General features: G+C 48.1%; 2 protein-coding genes across 2 annotated transcripts; one reads left to right on the top strand and one right to left on the bottom strand.

Moving 5' to 3' along the window:
* The first annotated feature begins 995 nt into the window (after positions 1 to 995).
* On the top strand, positions 996 to 21511 carry Trim54 (tripartite motif containing 54). The gene is made up of 9 exons (XM_034514199.2): positions 996 to 1487; positions 15424 to 15596; positions 16593 to 16764; positions 18345 to 18440; positions 20148 to 20381; positions 20635 to 20657; positions 20785 to 20909; positions 21018 to 21110; positions 21364 to 21511. Exons 1-9 carry the CDS (start codon positions 1320 to 1322, stop codon positions 21372 to 21374), a joined length of 1095 nt encoding a protein of 364 aa, XP_034370090.1. The 5' UTR covers positions 996 to 1319; the 3' UTR covers positions 21375 to 21511.
* Positions 21512 to 21966: 455 nt separating this feature from the next.
* Positions 21967 to 23917, bottom strand: Ucn (urocortin). Its single transcript, XM_034513807.2, has 2 exons — positions 22740 to 23917; positions 21967 to 22479 (listed from the first exon to the last, which is right to left on the bottom strand). Exon 2 carries the CDS (start codon positions 22469 to 22471, stop codon positions 22103 to 22105), a length of 369 nt encoding a protein of 122 aa, XP_034369698.1. The 5' UTR covers positions 22472 to 22479; positions 22740 to 23917; the 3' UTR covers positions 21967 to 22102.
* Between the last annotated feature and the right edge of the window lie 116 nt (positions 23918 to 24033).

The raw sequence follows: 24033 nt of genomic DNA, 5'->3' as shown, positions 1-24033 counted from the left end.
AGTAATGTAGTTGTGGACCAGAATCACACAGTCTCACATCATAATCATAAGGCAGGTCTGGGCCTGGCACAGCAGCCATCTCCTAAGATGCTGTAACAAGGGCGAGCCAAGGGCTGGTGATGTAGCCCAGTTAGCAGAGTGCTTCTTCAGCATGTTTGAGGCCCCGAGTTGACCCCCAGCACCACATAAACCGGGATAATGGTGCTTTCCCCTAATTCGAGCACTTTGGATGTAGAGGCAAGAGGGTCAGGAGTTCAAGGTCATCCAGGGTAACAGTGAGTTTAAGACTAGCCTGTCTTACACGAGAGCCTGTCTTTAATAAGGGAGAGGGAAGTGTATAGTGAGATTACTCATTGGGTAAAGGTACCTGCCACTAATTCTGTTGACCTGAGTTGGATTTCTGGGACCCACATGCTGCAGAAAAAGAATTGACTTTTGGGGTATCAGTTGTTCTGTGGCCTCCACATGTGCTCCAGATCGCACCCGCCACTCCCCAAGTAAATAAGTGTGGGGTTGTTTTTTTATATAAAGGCTGTGCAAGAGCAAATATGGGGCAGACATGGGACAAGAAATTTTCTCTATGGTCTGACGTTCCACTTCTGAATCATGCAGTCTCCAGCAGGAGGTTGGGGGTCCGGGGGTCCGGGCTAAGCCTGTGGAGGAAGAGATGATACTGTCTACAGACCTGTCCAGACCTTGCCTCCCACCCAGGGCCGTGTATAGCATCTCTCCCACAGGCTAGTTTAAACTGCGTTTCTGTTTGGAAGAAGGTCCCAAGCCAGAACACGGAGACCAGCGTTTGCAGGAGTCTTCCCAGTGACAGCAAGTGAGTCCCCACACCATTACTGGCCATCCATTCCTGAATGAGTCAGGGCCACTCAGTCCAGGACAGCTGTGGCTCGCCTTACATGAGCTAAATTGGGAACTGGAATGTCACACGGATGCCCCTTGTGTCCCCACCCCCACAGTAACATTAATCTCTCTAGGGAGGAAGGGACAAACAGTGCTGCCCGCAGAGTGAGCAAGAGGGTGGTTTGGGGGACAGGAGGAGAGTTTCACAGGGAGAGATAAGGCTACAAGTGCCTGGTGAGGGTTCTGAGCAGCGAGTGCAGACAGAGTGTCTGGGAATAGGCAAGGGTGAGGAGCAGTTAGAGGAAGGGCCCGGGGACATCGGAAGGAACATTGCTCTTTCAAGAGGGAGCCATAGCGGGGATCCCGAGAATCCATAGAGAGCCTAAACGGACGAAGCAAGGGTGCAGAGGCAAGGGGAGAAGGCCAGCAACAGGGCCACAGCAAGGCAGGCACCAGAGCGCCGAGGGATGAACTTCACGGTGGGTTTCAAGCCGCTGCTAGGGGATGCACACAACATGGACAACCTGGAGAAGCAGCTCATCTGCCCCATCTGCCTGGAGATGTTCTCCAAGCCCGTGGTGATCCTGCCCTGCCAACACAACCTGTGCCGCAAGTGTGCCAACGATGTCTTCCAGGTGGGCTCAGGAACCGGTGGGCTAAGTCACGGAGGGGGGCCCACCGCTGGGAAGGGACAAGACTGCCCTGGCTGAGAGGCAGGAGAGTTGAGGGTCGTGGGAGCCCAGAGTCAGCATGAGTCAGCAGCTGCCCTGAGGCTGGTAAGCCCAACCTGAGTCTACAGCAGCTAGAAAGTAGGGTCCACCCAGGACCCGCAGAAACTGGAAAGGAAGAGAGTGGTCTTGCATGAGCTTTGTGGGAGCTTGAACTAATTTCATTCATTTTGAGGCTTTGATCTATTTATTTATTTATTTATTTATTTATTTTACAAACTCTGGAGAAGAGATCAACAATATATTGAGATAAGTGTGTGTGTGTGTGTGTGTGTGTGTGTGTGTGTGTGTGTGTTGGCTAGTGTGACTACCAGACCTCAACTTGAGTTTGAGCCCCCAAAACATAAATGATGCAAAGACTTGACTCCTGAAAGTTGACCTCCACTTATATGAACACAGACAGACAGACAGACAGACAGACACACACACACACACACACAGAGAGAGAGAGAGAGAGAGAGAGAGAGAGAGAGAGAGAGAGTTTAAAATAATTACTGGGTATGATGGTGTATTCCTGTAATTCCAGCACTTGGAAGGCTAAAGCAGGAGGATTGTAGTCTTTGGTTTTGTTTCTGAGACAGGGTCTCTCTGCGGAACCTCGGCTGCCCTGGAGCTCCCCATTCAAACTAGGCTGACCTGGAACGCACAGAGATCCTCTTGCCTCTGCCTCCCTAGTACTGGGATTAGAGACATCACCAACATGCTGGAAATCAATTGTCATGCTTTTAAAGCTAACCTTGTTTACATAATAAATTCTGGACCACTTGGGAGGCAGAGGCAGGCAGATTTCTGAGTTCGAGGCCAGCCTGGTCTACAGAGTGAGTTCCAGGACAGCCAGGACTACACAGAGAAACCCTGTCTCGAAAAACAAAAACAAAACCCAGTAAATTCTGGACCAACTTGGGATACAAACAAGATTGTTTCAAAAAGTAAATTAAAAAAATCTAAAATTAAAAAGCATTGAGAAACCCTGCAATGCCAGAAGAACTATGTATATTCGAGGCAGGGCCCCTCTGTCCATGAGGGGTCTGATTAGTGGGCCAGGGCAGCGGGAGTCTCCCCAGTTTCACTCCTGTGATTCTTCCTGACCTGGTAAAGACTCTTAGGGGATAGCTGATATTCAGGCGACTTACAGACAGACAGAAGGCAGAAACAAAATTGGACTTCCCAGAAATGCCTGGGTGTCTGTGGTCATAAGGCCAAGCATAACTAGGTGAAGTCACTGGTGTTATTTTGTCTACACATTTCAAAAATAAAAACAAAAGAGCTGGGAGCGGTGATACATGGTTGCAAACGCAGCCCTTGGGAGTTTAAGGCTGGCTTGGGCTGCATGAGACGCTGTCTACCAACCAACCAACTAAACAAACAAACCAGAATTCTTTATAAGTTCATAGGCTTGCTTTCTGGCTCTGTGCCTTTGGTAGCGGTCTGAGTAGGTTATAGACTGCATCAGAGGTCGGGGAGAAGGAACAGAACTCACATGCAGAGACACGAGACCTCGCAGATGAAGTGACCTGGATACACCAGAGATGGCTCTCTTGGTGCGCAATCTGTGATAGGAGCATCAGGAATACGCTTCTTGCCAGGAGCCAGGCTCTGCGGCACATGCCTGGAATCCCAGCGAGGAAGGAGTTCTGCAAGCTGTAGGCTGGCCTGGTCTATGTAGCAAGCATACCAGTAGAGCTGGGTAGCAAGACACTCTCTCGAAAGAGAAAAAAAAAATGTCTGGGGCTGGAGAGATGACTCGATGGTCAAGAGCGTTTACTGCTCTCTCAACCAGCTCAAATTCAGTTCCCAGCATCTTTGTGGAGGCTTACAACCATGTGTGACTCCAGTTCCAGGGGTTCTGATGGTCCCTTCTGATTCTCCCTGGACACCATACAGTCAGGCAAAATGCATACACAAACAAATCTTTTTTGTTTGTTTGTTTGTTTGTTTGTTTGTTTTTTTCGAGACAGGGTTTCTCTGTATAGCCTTGGCTGTCCTGGAACTCACTCTGTAGACCAGGCTGGCCTCGAACTCAGAAATCTGCCTGCCTCTGCCTCCCAAGTGCTGGGATTAAAGGTGTGCATCACCACGGCCCGGCAACAAATCTTTTTTAAAAAGTAAAAGAGCCAGGCAGTGGTGGCCCATGCCTTTAGCCCCAGCACTTGGGAGCCAGAAACAGGTGGATTTCTGAGTTCGAGGCCAGCCTTCTCTACAGAGTGAGTTCCAGGACAGCCAGGGCTACACAGAGAAACCCTGTCTCAAAAAAACAAAATAAAATAAAATAAAAAGCAAAAGAATAAGAATCCTTCCTCCTTGTCACAGTATGTAGAAATGAGATGAGCACAGCTCCCCTTGCCTCTCTTTGGTGCTGTGGTTAACCCAGGGCCTTGTGTGTGTTAAGCATGCATCCTACCATTGATCTACACCACAAGCCCCACAAAGGCTATTTTTAAAATATTTATTTGTTATTAAGGTGTGCATATGTGTGTGCACATGTGTGTGCATACGTGTGCCCACGGAAGCCAGACGAGGGTATAGACACGAGACCTCGCGGATGAAGTGACCTGGATACACCACAGCTGGTTCTCCTGGTGTGCAGTCTGTGATAGGGGCATTAGACATTTGTTGTTCTCCTGAGGCTGTGTTTGTGAGCTCATGATGTGGGTGCTGGGAACCGAACCCTAGTCCTCTGAAAGAGCAGAGTGTGCTGGCAACCGCTGGGCTGTCTCTCCCACCTCAACACAATGGATTTTAGCTTCACTGAGAATAAATAGGCCTCCAGGTTCTTTGGGACAGCATAGTTAAAGGCAATGAATGGGCTACGTCAGGACACCACAGTGTGTCTGTATGCCCTGTCTGTCTTCTGCTCCTTCACTGAGTAGCCAACGACCCAGAATTTCTTCTGCCAGTGTCCCCTTGTGTCCTCTTCAGTTTTCCTTTCATTCTGAGCAACTAAACTTGCTATTATTTGGCTATAGAGGCCTGGATTTCCTGTCTTGGGCCTAGACTGCGTGTTGTTCTGACCCTATCTCAAATCAACAAATAAAAAAAAAAATTCTTACCAGATGTGGTGGCATACTCCTGAAATCCTGCTATCCAGGAGGCTGAAGCAGCAAGATTGTCATGAGTTCAAGGCCAGCCTGGGCTGCATAGCTAGTTCTGTGTAAGTGACTATGCCTTGCCCACAGTCTTGATTTTTTTCTTTGGTCTGAATTTAGGCTGATATATATAAAAAGGACATTCTTTTTATGTATTTACACTGAAACATCTTTCTTCCATTTGTGTGTGTGTGCACGCACATGTAACCTCCCCTTGTACATGTGCCATGGCACACGTGGGGAGGAATAGGTTTTCTCCTTCCACTCTGTGGAAGCGGGGGATTGAACTCAGGCTGTCAGGCTTGGCAACAGGCAGTTTTACCCACTGAGCCATCTCTCTGGACCTGAGGCATCTCGTTATTAGAACCCAAAATATGTGAAGTCAAAGAGAAATTTGGAAAACTAAGAGAAGCATTTTATAAAAAGTAGCCAAGGAGCTGGGCATGACGGCACATGCCTTTAACCCCTGCACTCAAGAGTTGGAGACGGGTGGATCTCTTCTGAGTTTGAGGCCAGCCTGGTCTATACAGTGAGCTCCAGGCCAGTCAAGACTTTATAGTGAGACCCTGTCAAAAAAAAAAAAAAAAGAAACAAACTCAAGAATGTTGATTTGAGAAGGATAAGGTATGTAGCACAGAGACTATGAACAGCCAGATGAAAGAGACTATGTGACCTTCCTTCTTCAAGGCAGAACACTGAAACTCTAGAATGTATATCTGGGCCCAGAGAGAAGATCTAGGAAGGTTTGGGGACAAACTCTGTGCAAGAGCAGATGCAGCAGCACACACCTGTTGGTGCGGCTCAGGAGGCTGAAGTGAGAAGGTCACTTGAGCCTGTGAGTTTTAAGACCAGCCTGGGCTTATCAAGATCCTATCTGTCTTAAAACAAATGAAGGTGGAGTTAGGAGTTAGCAGAGGGCTCGCCTAGTATACACAGAGCCCTGAGTTTAATCCCAGAACCAAGAAAACTGAGGTGCTGGCTCACACCTATAATCCCATACTCACGGTGGAGGCAGAGTGAGTTTGAAGCCAGCCTGGGCTACATGAACCCCTCAGGGCTCTGAGATGGTCCTGTAGATCTGGAGCAGAGCACCCAGCATTCCTCAGGGATCGAGTGGACAGATCGGGCCTTGGTGTTTTATTTGGGAGGGCCTGGGGGAGGCTGACCCAGTTACCCAGCCGCACCCCTGTCTATTCATCACAGCTCAGTCTGAGAGGTGAGCATATTTCGTTTTTCACACATTGCCTCCACACTTTGACAAGTCTAGGCATACTCAGATAGTCTGTTTTCTAAGTATGGTGACAAGAATAGGACTTTTAGTTCCTCCATCTTCAAGCCACTAAGGAAAAAAAAGCCTTCAGAACATTGCCTAGAAAGTTAACAGTTATGAACATGATGCCAGTATACCGAATTTAAATTTTTGTGTACATTTTTTTCAAACACCTTGGAAGTTTATAGCATGGAAAATGAATCTGCCACTAACTTCAGATCTTTAATTCCCTTTACCAAATACAAACAACCATTATCATTCTCATACTTCTGAGAATCTTTCTAGAAAGCTCCATGCTTTAGGTACAGGCTAGCCCGTGCAGATACACTTACACTAAGCCAATCGCTTTTGCTCAATTCCTCCTTCTCTTCTCCTCCCCCTTCCTCCTCTTCCCCCTCCTTGTCTTGTCTTCCCGGCCCTCCTCCCCCTCCTAATCCTCCTTCCCTCCTCCCCACTCCTCCTCCTCTTCTTTTTCTTCTTCTCCTTCTTCCTTGTACATGTTTTGAAGCAAGGTTTCTGTGTAGCCCTGGCTGCCCTGGAACTCACTCTGTAGACCAGGCTGGCCTTAAACTCAGAGATCTGCCTGCCTCTGCCTCCCAAGTACTGGGATTAAAGAAGAAAGCCTAGCCTTCTTATTTTTTTTTTTAAATTGTTCCATATCCATACATTAAAGACACAGTACATCTTTCTTTCTTTCTTTCTTTCTTTCTTTCTTTCTTTTTTTTTTTTTTTTACCTTTTATTAATATCACTTTTGGTTGGGCACGTGCATAGAAGTCAGAGAACACTTTATAGCGTCAGCTCTCTCCTGCCTTTGCCTGGGTTCTGGGAATGAAACTCACTTCCCTAGGGCTATGGGGCAAATGTCTTTTCCTTTTAGTTCTGCTGGCTCTATTTTAGCCTTTTGAGACAAGATCTTACTCTGTAGCCCAGGCTAACCTTCTACCTTAGCCTGCCAAGTGCCTGATTACAGATGTGAGCCACCATATACAGCTGTGTTGTTTTCTGTTTGATACAGCAGCACAGTGTACATTGTTATGATCACAGTCTATTTAATCCACCTGCTAAAACATTTAATGTTAGTGGACACCTACTGTTGGCCGGGGGGATTGTGGTTGCCGTGTTCAGCTGCAGGTGTAGATCAGTTGGTAAGGTGCTTACCCAGCATACACAGAGCTCTGGGTTTGAGCCCCAACCCCACAAAGACCGTGAGCTGCTACACATCCATAATCCCAACACAGGAGGAGGGAGCAGGAGAACTAGAAGTTCAAGGCCACCCTCAGCAATGCAGTGATTTGGGTGAGAGCCTGAGTTACACGAGACACTGTTTGGTTTTTTTTCTCCAAATTATTGATCAAGATTAAGGATTTGAGGAAGATGTCTATAATCTAACCCTGACTCACCTAACATAATTATCTTCATTTTTGCCTAGTATTTTTATCATGGTTGCTTGAGTTGCTATAGAATGCTGCTACAGCATAAGCCAGTCTGGTACTCACTATGTAAATGAGGCTGGTCTTGAACTTGTAACACTTCTCTTGCCTCAGCTTCCCCAGTGTTTTCATAAGCTGGATTTCATAAGTTTTCATAAGCTTCAATCCCTGTCTCCCTGCTGATCTGCTTGGTTGCTGTTATAATTCTATTTAAAGCCGCAGCTCTCTTTTTCCCTAATCTGAAACAAAAAATTTCAAAATATAACATTAACCCCTCTAATTTCTCCCTCCCTCCACACCTGCACCCACTCAGCTACCAAAAATTTTGACGAGAGCAAAGCTGTTGGTGTGGGAATTTGACACAAACATCTTCCCATGTGTTTCTGTATTTGTAAACTCTATTCACGTCCAAACTACTTTAAAGCAAGCCTTCAGTGTATTTTTGTATCTGCCTCCGCTTTGCTGTGGGCACTTGTTTCTGAGAAGCAACCTGTTGTCATTTAGCAAAAGACCAGAAGGAACAGAAAGGAGGAAGGCCAGCTAAGGAGGGCCTTACATACATAGGGAGCTGTCAAACAAGAGGTCTCCGGACTGCGGCATTGCCCTGTGGTATGCAGAAGTGAGGAGGGGTGGGGTGGTGGGTCATAACTGTAAATGCTGTGATCCCAGCACTTGATAGGTAGAGGCAGGAGGATCAGAAATTTCACAAGTCCTCCTTAGCACTACACAGTGAGTTCAAGGCCAGCCTGAGCTATTAAAGACTCTGTGTATGTGTCAGAGAGAGAGAGAGAGAGAGAGACAGAGAGAGAGAGACAGAGAGAGACAGAGAGACAGAGACAGAGACACACAGAGAGAGACAGCGACAGAGAGAGACAGCGAGAGAGAGAGAGAGAGAGAGAGAGAGAGAGAGAGAGAGAGAGAGCACTTCTCTAACAAAAAGCGAAAAGGAATCTGGGAAAGATGAGCCTAGTTTTGCTTTACCTAACTTCAGCCGTCATCACGACCTACTTTCATCTCCACCGAAAGTCTCAGCAGTCTGCTTAATTTCTGACTTTTTATATTTTTGTTTGTTTGCTTGCTTGTTTGTTTGTTTTGCATCCTGACTGCAGTTTCCTCTCCTTCCTCTTCCATGCATGCACATGTGAAGAACAGAGGCTGACACCAGATGTCTTCCATCTATGGCTTGCTATGGGTGATCACTTTAAAAGCCTTTCTATTCTGCTAGCAGGGTCCTCAGTCAACCCAGTCTCCCCCTGCCTTACTTAGTCCCTGTGTCAGCGGTGGGACCTTGTTCCCCAGCCCCAGGTCTATGTATGCCTTTCCTACTTTAGCTTTAACTAAGAACTGGATTTCCTACGGCTGGGCTACCTTTCACCAGTTGTCTTCTGTCTATTCTGTTCCTGTGCTTTTTCCAGTGTGACCTAGTGTAGTGGGAGGTATTAAAAATGAGGCATCCAGCTGGCTCCCAGCTTAGCCACCATGTTCCCGCACTAAGTTCATCACTGGCTGGTGGTCTCAGTTGTGCCGGCTGGGGCCCCCAAGACGTTGGTGTGGCTGCTGCCTCTGCCTGCCACCACCCTCGGCCACCACGGCTCTTGGGCTGGCCCCTAGGCTAACTCCACTGCTTCCACGGCTCTAGGCTAGCCCCATGCAATAACTGCCACCTTCGAAGTTAGATATCACAGTATATCCATTAAGCGGATAAAACAAAAATCTTAATGCTTATAGTTAACCAATGGATTTAATATATCAATAAAATCTCAATACACAAGATGCCCACACAATTTAGACAAGTCATCCCAATTATCCTGACCGTTTGATTTTCATAACTCCCTGAGATTACTAAAGCCACACGGGTTCACGGCTGCCTCTATTTCTCCTTCCTTGCTCTTGCATCTCCCACTCTGGCCCCCTTAGCTCCGCCTCCCTTTTCCCTGTCCAATCACAGGCCTCCCGCTGCAAATAGATTGGACAGGGAAATTTCTGCCACAACCTAGGCTCACAAAAGCCACAAGGCCATCAGGTAGGGGGGTGGTAGCCTCCAACACTGTGCCTTGCATCCAGAGCCCGTGTCCCATATTAGCATTCTCTGGGAAACACTGTGAGATGTGAGTGACTCGTTTCATAGAGCTTCTCTAGACAGTCCACAGAGGGACCAGAAGGCATCATGCAGCCCTCGAGAGAAAGGTTCAGATCACGGTCGCTGCACCAAAGCCTTGAACGAAGCCTAGAATTCAATTCCCTTTACCATCCCATTCTTTGTTGGTTTGACTCAGGGTCTCCTGTGTTTCAAGATGACCTTGAACCCAATATGTATTGGAGTATGACCTTGAACTTCTTGTCCTTTGCCTTCCCCTCCCAAGTGCTAGTAGAGGCAGTGCCTGCCACCCCACCCAGATCATTCGATGCTGGAGAGCAAACCCAGGGCCTTGTGCACATTAGGCAAATGCTGCCAACTGAGGCCCATCCTCAGACCGTTTTCCTCCATCTTCTTGTTTTCCGTGGTGCTGAGAATGGAGCAGGCCAAGCACCAGTCTACAGAGCCGCGCCTCTAACTCCGTTCATTTCATTTTAACTTTCTCAGGGAGAGGGGGAGCGGCTATTTCATGCCCTGTGGCGCCACGTGGTCATTTATTTTACAATAGATTTAAGATTGTGAACATTTCCTTTATGTTCATGTCATGCTTTATATTTCGGTTGGTGCCTTCACAGACGTGATTCCACAGTGTGTTGTTGTGTTTATTGCAGGGAGAGCACTGAATACAGGTTACAGTCACACAAAGGGACAGGGTAGGACATTCATCCATGTGTCCTGTTCTGTTTCTTAGGGTAATGAAATTTACTCTACACATCATGTTGGCATATGAAAATGTACTTTAAGCCGGGTGGTGGTGGCACACGCCTCTAATCCCAGCACTTGGGAGGCAGAGGCAGGCAGATTTCTGAGTTTGAGGCCAGCCTGGTCTACAGAGTGAGTTCCAGGACAGCCAGGGCTACACAGAGAAACCCTGTCTCGAAAAACAAAAACAAACAAACAAACAAAAACAAAAACAAAAAAAAGAAAAGAAAAAATGTACTTTATGGGGCTGACTCTGAACATGGAAGACAACAGTTGTGATGTATGACAGAACCAATTTCTTGAGGTAGCAAAATAAACAGAAATGAAAGATCAGTGATAACTGAATATTAATTAGGTGGAGAGATCTTTTCCCAGAATAGAGTCTGCCACCTTTTTGAAGACTTCTTAAGGTTTCCATCAATACCCTAGAATCTAAAATTTCCAGTTTTGATGAGAAAATTTAGGGACCTATATATAGGCATAGAGTAATTTTCTTTTTTGTCCTATGGACCACCCAACTTTCAGTCTATGAAGCCCACGACCCCTTTTATACATGACCTTTGACAAAGGACCAAGAAACAATTTGTGGTTTAATTTTTTTTGCTTGAGACAGAGTCTCACTATGTAGCCTTGCCTGTAGACCAGGGTGGCATCGAACTTACAGAGAACTGCCTGCCTCTGCCTTCCAGCGCTGGGATTAAAGGCATGCACTATCACTACCACCAGCAGGCAATTTCCCAATTTTAAATACAAGCTCCTGTAGTCTCTCTGAATCTCCTGAAGTGCTTTTCAGCCCCTCTTTCTTGGCAACTTGTTTATCCAGACTTCAAGCCCTTCCCAAGTGGCACCTTCAATATCAGACCCTGCAAACTAACAGTAGTTCTCCATGGGGTTCCCAAACCTTACTTTGTTGGTTCTTTTATGGCACTCTAGCGCCCCCTGCTGTTCCCACATAGCCTGAGCATTGAATTTTTTGAATGAACGAATGGTTTAGTTTGTTTGGTTCTGTGTTTGATCTGTCTTTTCAAACTCCAGAGTCCCTGTAAGAAATTTGGAAATTATATAGAAGAAGCTGTGTGTGGTGCTGCACACCTACAATCCCAGCACTTTGGAGGTGGAGGCAAGAAAATCATAAATTCAAGAGTTTAAGGCCAGCTTGGGTTGCACTGTTCAAAAAGGAAAAAAAAAAAAAAAAAAAAAAAAAAAAAAAAAAAAAAAGGAAAGCCAGTTGCTGTGACACCCCCCTTTAATCTCAGAGAGAAAGAAAGATAAAAGTAAAAAGGGAAAGGGGGAAGAGAAGAAGTCAGACCTGCTGATGAGCTGAATCTTTTTCCCAAATTGCATTGCTGATGCCTAGGGAACGATGTGCCACCACGCCCGGCTTTCCCATGGGCTCTAGATCCTCAATCGTGTGAGGCAAGCATTTCAACCTGCTATCCCAGCTCACACTCACACCTTTTTAACATCAGGTCTCTCATAGCCCAGGCTGATCTTGAAATTCTGATCCTCCTGTCTCACAAGTTGGGTGTGCGGCACCCTGCCTGGGTTTCTCCACTGTCTTTTCAAAGTCTCTTGAGGAGGCTAGAGAGATGGCTCAGGGGTTAAGAGTACTGGTTGCTCTTCCTAGTGGTCCTGAGTTCAATTCCCAGCAACTACATGGTGGCTCACAAACATCTGAAATGTGATGCACTCTTCTAGTGTGTGTCTGAAGACAGCTGCAGTGTACTCATATAAATAAAATAAAATAAATAAATCTTTTTTAATAAAAAAGAAAAAGCGGAAGGACAAAGGGAGGGACAGAGGTTACCCATTTGTCTTTGCTGTGAGCAGGGAGGCTCCTCTCCTCCTTTCAAGCCTTTACTGAGCATGCTTCATGAGTGCCAGCTTCAGTCAAGCGACTTAGCTCCTCCAGGATGCCCAGGGTTAGAGCTCTCTGGCTCCTGCACCATCTATTTGGGTTCTAAACACTGGTAGGTTATTGTACTGAGCAGGAAAAAAACCCATAGCTCTCACCTAAAGGGCAATAAGAGAGTTTATCCTGGAAGCAAATATGAGTGACGAAGGCTTGGGAGCAGAGGTTCAAGTTATCCCAACATGTTCCAACATGGTGGGAGCTTCATGAAGGCTCTTATTATTTTCAGAAGTGCTTTAATGACATTTCCATTATTTGTCATGTGTGTGCATATTCAGTGTGAGGGGTAGGAGGTCAAACTTATAGTGGTTGGCTCTCCCTTCCATCACACTGGTCCAGGGGATAGGACTCAGATCATCAGGCGCCCCTTCTCCCTGGTCCTTATAAAGTGTCTACAGTAGCAGAACCAAAAAGTTAAAAATCAAGAATTTTACAAAGTACCTCAGTGGAGCTGGGCAGCAGTGGTGCATGCCTTTGATCCCAGCACTGATGCAGAGGCAGGCGAATTTCTGAGTTCGAGGCCAGCCTGGTCTACAGAATGAGTTCCAGGACAGCCAGGGCTACACAGAGAAACCCTGTCTCGAAAAACAAAACAAAAAGAGTCTCCTAATCCCACCTTCCAGTTGGCACACATGGATTTAGAGTTGCCAGGAGCCCACTGGTACAAAATGCTCACACACATGCAAAGTCAAAGGTGACTACTGTTTCCACTGCTTGTTCTTTCTTTCTTTCTTTCTTTCTTTCTTTCTTTCTTTCTTTCTTTTTTTAAATTTTTTAAATTTATTTAATGTATAAGCATACACTGTAGCTGTCGTCAGACACACCAGAAGAGGGCATCAGATTCCATTACAGATGGTTGTGAGTCACAACCATGTGGTTGCTGGGAATTGAACTCAGGACCTCTGGCAAGAACAGTCAGTGCTCTTAACCACTGAGCCATCTCTCCAGCCCTCTTTCTTTCTTTCCTTCCTTCCTTCCTTCCTTCCTTCCTTCCTTCCTTCTTTCTCTTTCTTTCTTTCTTTCTTTCTTTCTTTCTTTCTTTCTTTCTTTCTTTTCTTCCTTCCTTCCTTCCTTCCTTCCTTCCTTTCTCTTTCTTTCTTTCTTTCTTTCTTTCTTTCTTTCTTTCTTTCTTTCTTTCTTTCTTTTCTTCCTTCCTTCCTTCCTTTCTCTTTCTTTCTTCCTTCCTTCCTTTCTTTCTTTCTTTCTTTCTTTCTTTCTTTCTTTCTTTCTTTCTTTCTTTCTTTCTTTCTTTCTTTTTTGGTTTTTTGAGACAAGGTTTCTCTGTATAACCCTGGCTGTCCTGGAAGAAATTCACCTGCTTCTGCCTCCCAAGTGCCGGGATTAAAGGCATGCACCACCACAGCCCGGCTCCACTGTTTTCTATGCAGTCATGAGTCTCTAGTCCACTGGTTCTCAACTTTCCCAGTGCTGTGGCCCTTTAACACAGTTCCTCAAGGCATGGCAACCCCCTCCCCCCATACAATTATTCTCATTGCTACTTCATAACTAATTTTTCTAGTCTTATGAATCATAATGTAACTATCTGTGTTTTCTGATGCTCTTAGGCGATCTTATGAAAGGGTCATTCAACCCACAAAGGGGTCACAACCCACAGGTTGAGAACCACTGCTCTAGTGGATCAGGTTGGGGTTTTACCTTAAATGGAAGAAAACTCCAAACAACTGGCTTTAAGTGCTGGGGATAGACTATGTAATATTCACAGGCTCTGGGTTAGACCACTAATATCACTCCCACGTCTCAAACGAGCAGTCGCTTAGCAAGATAGGCCCTTACTTTTCTCCAAAGGATTGCCTCCTGAGACAATTGCTTCTTGGACATCCTTGGCCCTCTCAGTGTGTGTCTGCTCCATCCTGGTTCATGATGGACCCTCAGCATGAACCTGCACTCAAATAGGAGAAAAGGGGGAGAAAGTGGGGAACAGAGGGCGTGGCTCCTACCGTTGCCAAAACTGCACCAAATCTTTGCTTCTACAAGTCCAGAGCACAGCCACCTGGCTACACCCAGCAGAGCAGGCTCGACCACACGATCTTTACACTATGGATCTCGCCATCTCAGACAATCTGTTACTAAAAAGGAACAGGGCACCTCTGTCAGTCTTCTCCCCAAAGATGATTCTTTTGTTTATTTTTTACATTTATTTACTTACAGGTATGTGTGAGTGCCACAGAATGTGTGTGGAGCCAGTGGGCTCTCCTACAAAGTGGGTCTCAGGGGTCAACTCAGAGCATCAGGCTTGGCTGCGAGCACCTTTGTTATCGAGCCATCTTGCCAGACGCAACAACGAACTCTTTCCGCCTCTGTGTAGACCAGCCTTCAGCGCTAATGGTTTCTGTCTCTCAGTTTCCAGGACGGACACAAGAACAATTCTTAGTCAAATGCTGTGAGCCTTTTCTATATCCAGCTTGACTTCTGCATCTTAAACCAAAATTCAGGAAGAGAATTTTGATTGGCTGCTCTAGGCCACACTTTGGTGGCAGCTTTAGAGTGGACTGGAACTTAGCTCTAAGACATACAAGCCTCAGCTAAGCAAGCCTCCAATGCAACTTTCCTGTAACTATCCTCCCCACTGTGTGGGGTTGTTGGTCCTTAGGGTGGGGGAAGGAAGGGATTTTTGTTCCTGTCTTCAACCCATAGCTTTTCATAACATCAGATACAAAGTGAGCAATCCAGCATAGCCTGTAACTTTCTTTCTTTTCTTTTCTTTTCTTTCTTTCTTTCTTTCTTTCTTTCTTTCTTTCTTTCTTTCTTTTTTCTTTTTTCTTTTTTTTTTTTTAAGATTTTATTTATTGCCGGGCAGTGGTGGTGCACACCTTTAATCCCAGCACTTGGGAGGCAGAGGCAGGCAGATTTCTGAGTTCGAGGCCAGCCAGAGTGAGTTCCAGGACAGCCAGGGCTACACAGAGAAACCCTGTCTTGAAAGCAAAACAAACCAAAAAAAAAAAAAAAAAAAAAAAAAAAAAAAAAACCCAAAGATTTTATTTATTTACTTTATATATATGACAAGTACACTGTAGCTGTCTTCAGACACTCCAGAAGAAGGCATCAGATCCCATTACAGATGGTTGTGAGCCACCATGTGGTTGCTGGGATTTGAACTTAGGGCCTCTAGAAAGAGCAGTCAGTGCTCTTAACAGCTGAGCCATCTTTCCAGCCCAGCCTGTAAGGAGCAGAGTGGAGGGATGAGGCAGAGGCCAGATGCAGAGGAGAGCTAATGTCCCCATGTCAGCCCACCACTTGCCTCCCCTGTTGCTTCCCTACAGTGTCCTGTCACCTGTCTTCGCAGGCCTCGAACCCTCTGTGGCAATCCCGGGGCTCCACAACGGTGTCTTCGGGAGGACGTTTCCGCTGCCCATCTTGTAGGCACGAGGTTGTCCTAGACAGGCATGGGGTCTACGGCCTGCAGCGGAACCTGCTGGTGGAGAATATCATTGACATCTACAAACAGGAATCCTCCAGGTAAGATGCCTGGCTGCTTGCCTCTCTGGAGGGAAGAGCCTGCTCCCTCAGGGATAGAAGGCTTGCCTTAGGGTTTCTATTGCCATAGTGGAACACTGCGATCAGAGACAACATAGGAAGGGAGCGACTTACTCACTTGGCTTACACTTCCACATCATAGACATTACTGAAGTCAGGACAGGAACTCAAGCAGGACAGGAACCTGAAGGCAGGAGCTGATGCAGAGGCCATAGAGTGTGGGGCTACTTACTGGCTTGCTCCTCATGGCTTGCTCAGCCTGCTTTCTTTCTTTTTTCTTTTTTTTCCCTTTCTTTCTTTCTTTTTTTTTTTTTTTTCCGAGATAGGGTTTCTCTGTATAGCCTTGGCTGTCCTGGAACTCACTCTGTAGACCAGGCTGGCCTCGAACTCAGAAATCTGCCTGCCTCTGCCTCCCAAGCGCTGGGATTAAAGGCATGCGCCACCACTGCCCGGCTCAGCCTGCTTTCTTATAGAACCAAGGACCACCTGCCCAGGAAGGGCACCACCCTCAGTGGACTGGATCCTCTCTCTCCCATCAATCACTAGTTAAGAATATGCCTCTCGGCCCTGCCTATAACCCCATCTTATGGAGGCATTTTTTTTTTTTTTTTTTTTTTTTTGCTTGAGGCCCCCTCCTCTCAGATGATTTTAGCCTGGGTAAGCTGACTCGCCTCGCCTCCACAGGCACAGGGAGGATGAGAACAATGTGGAAAGGGAGGCCTGACTTTGCCTCTAGAGCCAGTGTTCAATCTTACTCCCTCCTCCTGGTCTGGGACCCAAGTCCACCCCAATGTCTTCGACCTCATCACCTCCCATGACTTCCTGTCCTATGCGATTTCGTTGTCCCCTGGCATGGACTCTTCCTGGGTCCAGGCCTTTGAGCATCTCTTCCCGGAAGTGAGAACACTGTGTAAGTCGCCCACCACTGGTCACGCCTGACTCCCTGACGACGGCCACTGCCTTGCCCTTGATCCTCAGGCCGCTGCACTCCAAGGCTGAACAGCAGCTCATGTGTGAGGAGCACGAGGATGAGAAGATCAACATCTACTGCCTGAGCTGTGAGGTGCCCACCTGCTCTCTCTGCAAGGTCTTTGGTGCCCACAAGGACTGTGAGGTGGCCCCTCTGCCCACCATTTACAAACGCCAGAAGGTATCTCTAATCAGGGAGGGATCGGGAGAAGGGTTTAGGACAGGGCAGTTCTCACTGTACTTAGGTTAGGGGTAGCTGATCAGGGAAAGTCCCCAGCTCTGACTCTGCACGCGACCCTGAGGCAGTTGCCTGACCTCCCTGGCCCTGCCTGCCCTCTCTGGTTGCTATCATCTCAGCATCAGCTGATTAATACATGACAGGAGCCACTTCAGGGCAGTATCCACCTAAGGACCAGATACGCTCAAGAGTGTGAAATAACACAGCTAGCTTCCAGATAAGCTGCAATTTTAAGATCACACTAGTTGGCCTCTGAGAAGAGAAGCGCATCCTAGGAGGGGTGGGGAGGGCAGGGACAGAGAGCCCCTGCAGGCAGGAGAGATAATTGGTGCTGGCTCAGTACTGGCTAGAGTATAGAGGCTGTGCCACAGAACCTGCAAATCGTGTAGGTGGAGGTGCATTTAAGACCCCCCAACATCTGCTTGTGTTGAAGTCCCAGGACATCAAAGTAGTCAGTTGTATCACCCGGCTTTTGACAGAAACAAATGCAAATGTTAAGCTGGAGAAAGATACCATCAATGCCCTTAGATTAAGATCAACACAGTCACTCACAACCAGAGAAATGTTCTACAGGAGTGCAGTCAGCATAAACAGTGAGACTGTGAGCCCTCGGGGCAATCAATGTTGGAATTATTGAAGAACAGAAACTCAGCGTGCACGGAATGTTTTTAGAAGATAAAATTACGTCAGGCACGGCCGAGCGCTCTGTAGTCTTAGCACTCAGATGCTGTGTGGCCAGCCTGAGCTGCAGAAAGAGTTCCAAGCCAGCCTGGGCTGTAGAAGGAAAGAGCCTGTTTTAAAGAAAAATAAAGATGAATTAAAACAACAACAAAAGGTGAAATTGGAGATATAGCACATCTGACTAGCACAAAGCCCTGAATAGATTCCCAGAATGAAAAAAAGAAGTATAAAATGACCAAGTAACAGCAGTGGCTGGTTGTGGTGGTGTACACTGTAATCTCAGCTACTAGGGAGGCTGAGGAAGGGGACGGCAGATCCAAAGTCAGTGTGGATAATGTAGAAAGGCCAATCAAAGAAAAACCAAACCAAAACACACGGAAAATAGATCTGACAAAGAACTGAGTGGAAGCTAATAACTGTGGAAAAATTAGACCGACCAAGTGATGGATTTCTTAGAAGAATCACCAAACGAAAGAAGAGTACAAACAGGCAAACAAGCGAAAAACAAAAACAAGAAAATAGAATGCAGTAGCACCAGGAAGAGGGAGGTGGAGGGTGGGAAGGCTGAATGCAGTCCTATTGGACTCTCAGAAGGACATGAATAGATGAGAGCAGTGTTGTCTGAGTGGATAACCCTAAGACTCTTCCAGAATTAACGGAGGATGTGAATCTCCTGATAAAGCATCCAGCCCAGAGTATGGTACATGGTGGGTGTCTAGAGATTGTCACTTCCCCCAGCCCTCTAGATCTTTGTAGATGTCCCCCAGTGATCGAGGAGGGGACAAGAGTGGTACAGTTGCGGCTGGGGCTTCCAGCTCTAAAGCTGCCCATGTATGTGACAGAGTGAGCTGAGCGACGGCATCGCAATGCTGGTGGCAGGCAATGACCGTGTGCAGGCAGTGATCACGCAGATGGAGGAGGTGTGCCAGACCATTGAGGTAAGCTTGGGCCGCGAGGACAAAGGGGACAAGATGGTCTGTCCGAGACTCCAAGATTCAAAGAGAACTGTCCTTCTTTGACTTCTGGTCAAGCTAGCCAAAAAGTTTCTAGACTCTAGCTCATTCATGGTGGGTTGCTCCCAGCACACAGCAGCTCTGTAATGTTGGTCAAGTTACTTAGGTTTTCTATGCTTTGGTTTTGTTTGTTTGTTTGTTTACCCTATAAAATGGTGATGACCAGAGGGATGGAGGTAGGATAGTCACTAGTACCAGGCCAGCCTAGGCAACTTATGGACATCCTATTTCTAAATAAACTGAACAGTAAGTATGTGATAGCCCAAAACTATAATGACAGCACTCTGGAGGCTGAGGCAGATGTCTCATTCCAGGCCCACTTGACCCTGTCTCAAAAATAAATAAGTGGGACCAGAGAGACCGCCCAGTGGTTGAGTCAAGGCATTGCTGTTGCAGAGAACCAGAGTTCAGTTCCCAGCATCTGCATTGCATAGTTCAAAACTTCCCATAACTCCCAGCTCCAGGGGAGTTCAGTTCCTCTGATCATCATGGGAGCACACACCAGACATCATATGCCCAATTGAAAATAATACAAATAAAATTGTGGCAATAAGTAAATAAGCAAAATAAAAAGATGTCATTGTGGGAGGTATGGGGAGGAGGGCCTTATAGAGGAGAGAGGGAGAGAAAAGAGGCTGGGAGGTGAGAACAACCAGACAACATATACACATATAAATTATCAATAAATAAATTTAATTAAAATTATGTGATGATAAATAATTATATACCTTATTATATAGTTAACTAAATATATTTGAATATTGTGGCAACATTTTCAGTAAATTAACTCTAGATACTTAGACTCATTGTTGTGTTTTCAGTTATGTGTGTTCGTACGTGTCTGTGTATGGGCTTTAGACTCGTTGTATTTTCAGTTATGTGTATTCGTGCGCGTCTGTGTATGGGCATGTGCACACACGTGTTAGTGTCCATGGAGGTCAGAGGAGCCCGCTGGAGCCTTTGGAGTTACAGGAAGTTGTCATTTGGCATGAATTCTAGGAACGAAACGTAGGTCCTCTGCAAGAGCAGGAGGCACTAACAGCAAAGCCCTTTCTCTGCCTCTCTAACCAATGTCTGTATTTTGAAATAAGGCTTAATTTCATATCCAACAAAAATTACTTGTTTATTAATTTTGTTTTTTGAGACAGGATTTCTCCATGTAGCCTTGACTGCCCTGGAACTCCCTCTGTAGACCAGGCTGGCCCCAAACTCATGGAGGTCAGCCTGCCTCTGAGTTCTGGGATTAAAGGCATGCGCCAAAAGTGCCTGGCTAAAACTCAATTAACTTAAAAAGGTGGTGCTGGTAGTCACGCGGTAGCCACTCATTTCATTTTCTTAACAAGGAAGTACAACGCAGAGCCAGGGCAGGCAGTGTACATGGCTTCCAGTAAAGCAACTTTGAAATACAGTTGTCATCGCTGTTAACTGAAAAGATCTGAGCTGGGTTCTGTGTCCCTAACTCAGGGTGTAACCCTAGCCAGGTCACTTTCCTTCTTGGCTTTTTTTTTTTTTTTTTTTTTTTTTTTTTTTTTTTTTTTTTTTTTTAAGTGGGGAGAGGACTAAAATGCCCTGCTCTGGCTGGCCTGGGGGTGCTCAAGCAAGACCTTCTTCAGGCTTGCTGTGGTCTTTCAGGACAACAGCCGCAGACAGAAGCAACTGTTAAACCAGAGGTTCGAGACCCTATGCGCGGTTTTGGAGGAACGCAAGGGCGAGCTGCTTCAAGCGCTGGCCCGGGAGCAAGAGGAGAAGCTGCAGCGCGTGCGGGGCCTCATCCGTCAGTACGGAGACCACTTGGAGGCCTCCTCTAAGCTGGTGGAGTCTGCCATCCAGTCCATGGAGGAGCCGCAGATGGCTCTCTACCTCCAGGTGGGCGGAGAGGGAGGGCAGCGGCAGGCCGGCTGGGTGAGGGGACTCAGGGCCTGGGGAGTGGGGGTCAAGTCTTACCTCTAGAAATTTCTTGTCACAACGACCTGGGAAAAATCACCCTTCCGAGCGAGCCTCTTCCCCCCACCCCCCTTAACGAATTGGGAGATAAATCCCCTCCTACCCTGCAAGATTGGTGAGAACCAGAAACGGGGCTGGGCAGCGCTCACCTTCGCCCTCCTTTTCTCCCCTGCAGCAGGCCAAGGAGCTTATCAACAAGTGAGTGGACTGCACCGTGGGAAAGGAAGGGACCCTGTGGATTCTTTCCTTCTGACCTGGGAGGGGTTTGAGGGAGCGAAGCTCCCCCCCCACACACACACCCGCTGAGCCCTTATGGCCATCACAGGGTCGGGGCAATGTCGAAGGTGGAGCTGGCAGGACGGCCGGAGCCAGGCTATGAGAGCATGGAGCAATTTTCCGTGAGCGTGGAGCACGTGGCCGAAATGTTGCGGACCATCGACTTCCAGCCCGGTGAGGGAGCCGGGGGATGGACTGTTTAGACCCGCTGAAGGGGTATGAGGTGGACGCTACAGCCAGAAGAGCAGGGGCTCCACATCACCAGGCCTGCCTTCCACCTAGGCGCAGCTGGGGATGAAGAGGATGACGAGGTGGCTTTGGACGGGGAAGAAGGCAACGCGGGGCTGGAGGAGGAGCGGCTGGACGGGCCAGAAGGTGAGAGTTGGACGAAGGTTTTGGGGTAAGGAGTAGTGAGCAAGCTCATGGCCCCTTGGGTGATTGCACTCCATTCGGGCGTCCGCTCAACAGGAGCCTCAAAGCGCACCCCCTAGCACTCTTTTTCCCACGGCTTTGGGGAGCCTGCAGGGTCCCGTCCGGAGTAGTAGAAACCCCGTTGCTTGGGAAAGCTGGCTGTCGGGAGTGCCTTGTTCATTTGGAGCACCCCCCCCCCCCCACCTCCGCGGCTCAGGACTGCACTGACCGGACTCTGATCCAGAACGCTCGCACGCCCGCAGCGGGTGCCAAGGGATGCTGAGGATCTGCGCAGAGACCATCGCGCCACCCAGCTCGGCCTCCCGCCCCCGGGAAGGTTCTCAATAAAGGACTCTTGTGTCCCACGTCCTCGACTCCTTTCGGTGCCCACTCCTAGGTAGCTATAGAAGCAACCTCGCCATCATTTTGCCCTTTCTCAACCCCAGACCATCTGCAGGGGCGGAGGCGAAATAGTCTCTCGTGGGGTACCCTCTTTACACTAGAGGTGGCCTCCTGAGCCGGAGGCCCTGAAAGGTGTCTGGGATCGGGTCTCGGACCGAGTTCCGGGATTGGCGAGTTGGGGGAAGGGGCCCCAGGAATTTAACTGATAGCCTTCCTCTTCCATCCCACTTAGCATGCTTGTCTCTCCTCCCGGCCTGGGGAGCCCCACTCCCCCAAAAGTTCTTACCCTACTCTAGGTGCCGGTGCCCTCTCACTGCTATAACAGAAGATACAGGCTAAGCTCTTGGGCAGTTTTATTAAAAAAACAAAACAAAAAAAAAAACAAAAAAAAAAACAAAACAAAAAACAAAAAAACCCCCAGCCACTCAGAGTGTTCAGGGTGACTCTGGGCAGCGCTGCACCTCGGGACTTGAGCCAGCTCTGGTTGTGCGCGCTCCAGCCCCGGGGTAGGTAGGGGAAAGGGTCAAGGTTTTCGTGACCCCATATAGGGCCGGTCACTTGCCCACCGAATCGAATATGATGCGGTTCTGCTCTGCGCGCTCGCGCTGGCTCTGTGTCCGAGCTAGCTCCAGCAGGGTCCGCAGCAGGTGGAAGGTGAGGTCGATGGACAGCGGAGGGTCGTCCCGTCGCTGCCGCTCGCCCGCAGGCTCAGATCCCGCACGGCGCGGGAAGCGCTCGGCTAACAGCAAGAGGAGCGCGCGGACGCCGCCGCCCTGATTCCGCACTCCGGGGCTCCATCGCAGATTCGGATCCTGGACCCCAGTCGCCGCCGCAGCCGCTGGGCTCCACTGGCTGATCTCCGGGCGCAGCTGTGCCAGGAGCAGTAACGCTACCAGGAGAGTAGCTCGTCCCCTCTGCCTCATGGTGCAGCCTGCCGTGGACACACAGGGGCAGCATAGGGTGAGGTGCACTTGGAGCAGCCGCAGGTGACACGAGCCCCTTTCGCGCGCACGCCCAGTGCCCCCGCCGGGACCCTCCAGCTGTTGCCTGGTGTCCACAGCCTGCCCACCAGCCCTAGGCGCTGTGCCAATCCAGTTCCACCCTTCTCTCCCTCCTTCCCTCCCGGCAGGTCACAGTGGGTGGGCTGAGTGCAGAGTCTTGGTAGTAAGGGAGTTGCTCCAAGCCACTCACAGGTTATCAGTAGTGTCTGCCCAATGCAAGAGGGAGCTTCAGTCTCTGTCCCCGGGGACGGGCTGAAGACGCCTTGGGGAGCACGGGGTCTGTCCCGGGACCGTCGCCAGCCTTATATAGCACCAGGACAGCTCCGACTGACGTCAGCGAAGAACATGAACTGATTGTAGAAACAATGACACTGGCAGCTTCGAGTCCAGCAGTTTCGAGCCCCCAGAGGGGCGCGAATCCTGACTTTGTGTCCCTGGAGCTATGTTTGGAAGCACCCTGGCTGTAGAGGGAGAAGATGACGAAGCCATAAAGATAGATCTTTCCGGATGCAGAGTCCTTCCCTGACACAGAACCACCAGTGTCTTCAGAACAGGATAGTCGGAGTTTCTCTTAAGTACACAGAGTAGGACTGTGAAGCTGTCCGTGGTTCTGAACTTCAGTCAAAAATCTGGGCAGAAGTTTTGGGGAGAACCCTGGGCTGCTTAGACGCAGTTCCTAGGCTGGCTACTGGATCACCAAATTGAGATTAGGAATGCTGTGCTCGCCGGGCAGTGATGGCATACGCTTTTGATCCCAGCACTTGGGAGGCAGAGGCAGGTGGATTTCTGAGTTCGAGGCCAGCCTGGTCTACAAGAGTGAGTTCCAGGACAGCCAGGGCTATACAGAGAAACCCTGCCTCAGAAAGAAAAAAGAAAGAAAGAAAAAGAAAAGAAAAGGAATGCTCTGCTGGCAGGGACTCAGACAACACAGTCCCACCCAAAGGTCCTCCAACCCAATGGGTCTGACTCAGTCTACTGACCATTGTACATCAGTAGAAAAATCTACAGGTGTCAGAATGGCATAAAAGGGTGTTCGGCTTTCAAGACTTAACGCAACCCCAAGCTTGCCAAAGCCAGCTTGTTCCTAGGAACCACAGAAACAGCATTATTATACCTTTTTGTTTTGTTTCTTTTTGGTTTTTCGAGACAGACTATTATACCTTTTTACCTTCTAGTTAAGATTACTAGGTAGAAGCCAGTCAGTGGTGGCGCACGCCTTTAATCCCAGCACTTGGGAGGCAGAGGCAGGTGGATTTCTGAGTTTGAGGCCAGCCTGGTCTACAGAGTGAGTTCCAGGACAGCCAGGACTACACAGAGAAACCCTGTCTCGAAAAACCAAAAAAAAAAAAAAAAAAAAAAAAAAAAAAAAAAAAATCACTAGGTAGAGAGCTGGGTAAGGGGGGTGCTGGTGCACTCCTTTAATCCCAGCACCCAGGAGACAGAGGCAGGAAGATCTCTGTGAGTTTGAGGCCAGACTGGTCTAC

This window comes from Arvicanthis niloticus, chromosome 11, assembly GCF_011762505.2.
Source record: "Arvicanthis niloticus isolate mArvNil1 chromosome 11, mArvNil1.pat.X, whole genome shotgun sequence".
In the NCBI taxonomy this organism is placed as follows: domain Eukaryota; kingdom Metazoa; phylum Chordata; class Mammalia; order Rodentia; family Muridae; genus Arvicanthis; species Arvicanthis niloticus.
Note: the sequence above shows the minus strand (reverse complement) of the source record. Positions and strands in the feature narration are given on the sequence as shown.

What these genes read in the sequence shown, in the direction of transcription:
- Trim54 (XM_034514199.2), top strand. Translation starts at nt 1,320, where the DNA reads ATGAACTTCACGGTGGGTTTCAAGCCGCTGCTAGGGGATGCACACAAC. An exon ending in AGATGGCTCTCTACCTCCAG is followed by an intron (nt 20,382 to 20,634) that starts GTGGGCGGAGAG and finishes TCTCCCCTGCAG; the next exon opens with CAGGCCAAGGAGCTTATCAA. An exon ending in GACCATCGACTTCCAGCCCG is followed by an intron (nt 20,910 to 21,017) that starts GTGAGGGAGCCG and finishes CCTTCCACCTAG; the next exon opens with GCGCAGCTGGGGATGAAGAG.
- Ucn (XM_034513807.2), bottom strand. Translation starts at nt 22,471, where the DNA reads ATGAGGCAGAGGGGACGAGCTACTCTCCTGGTAGCGTTACTGCTCCTG.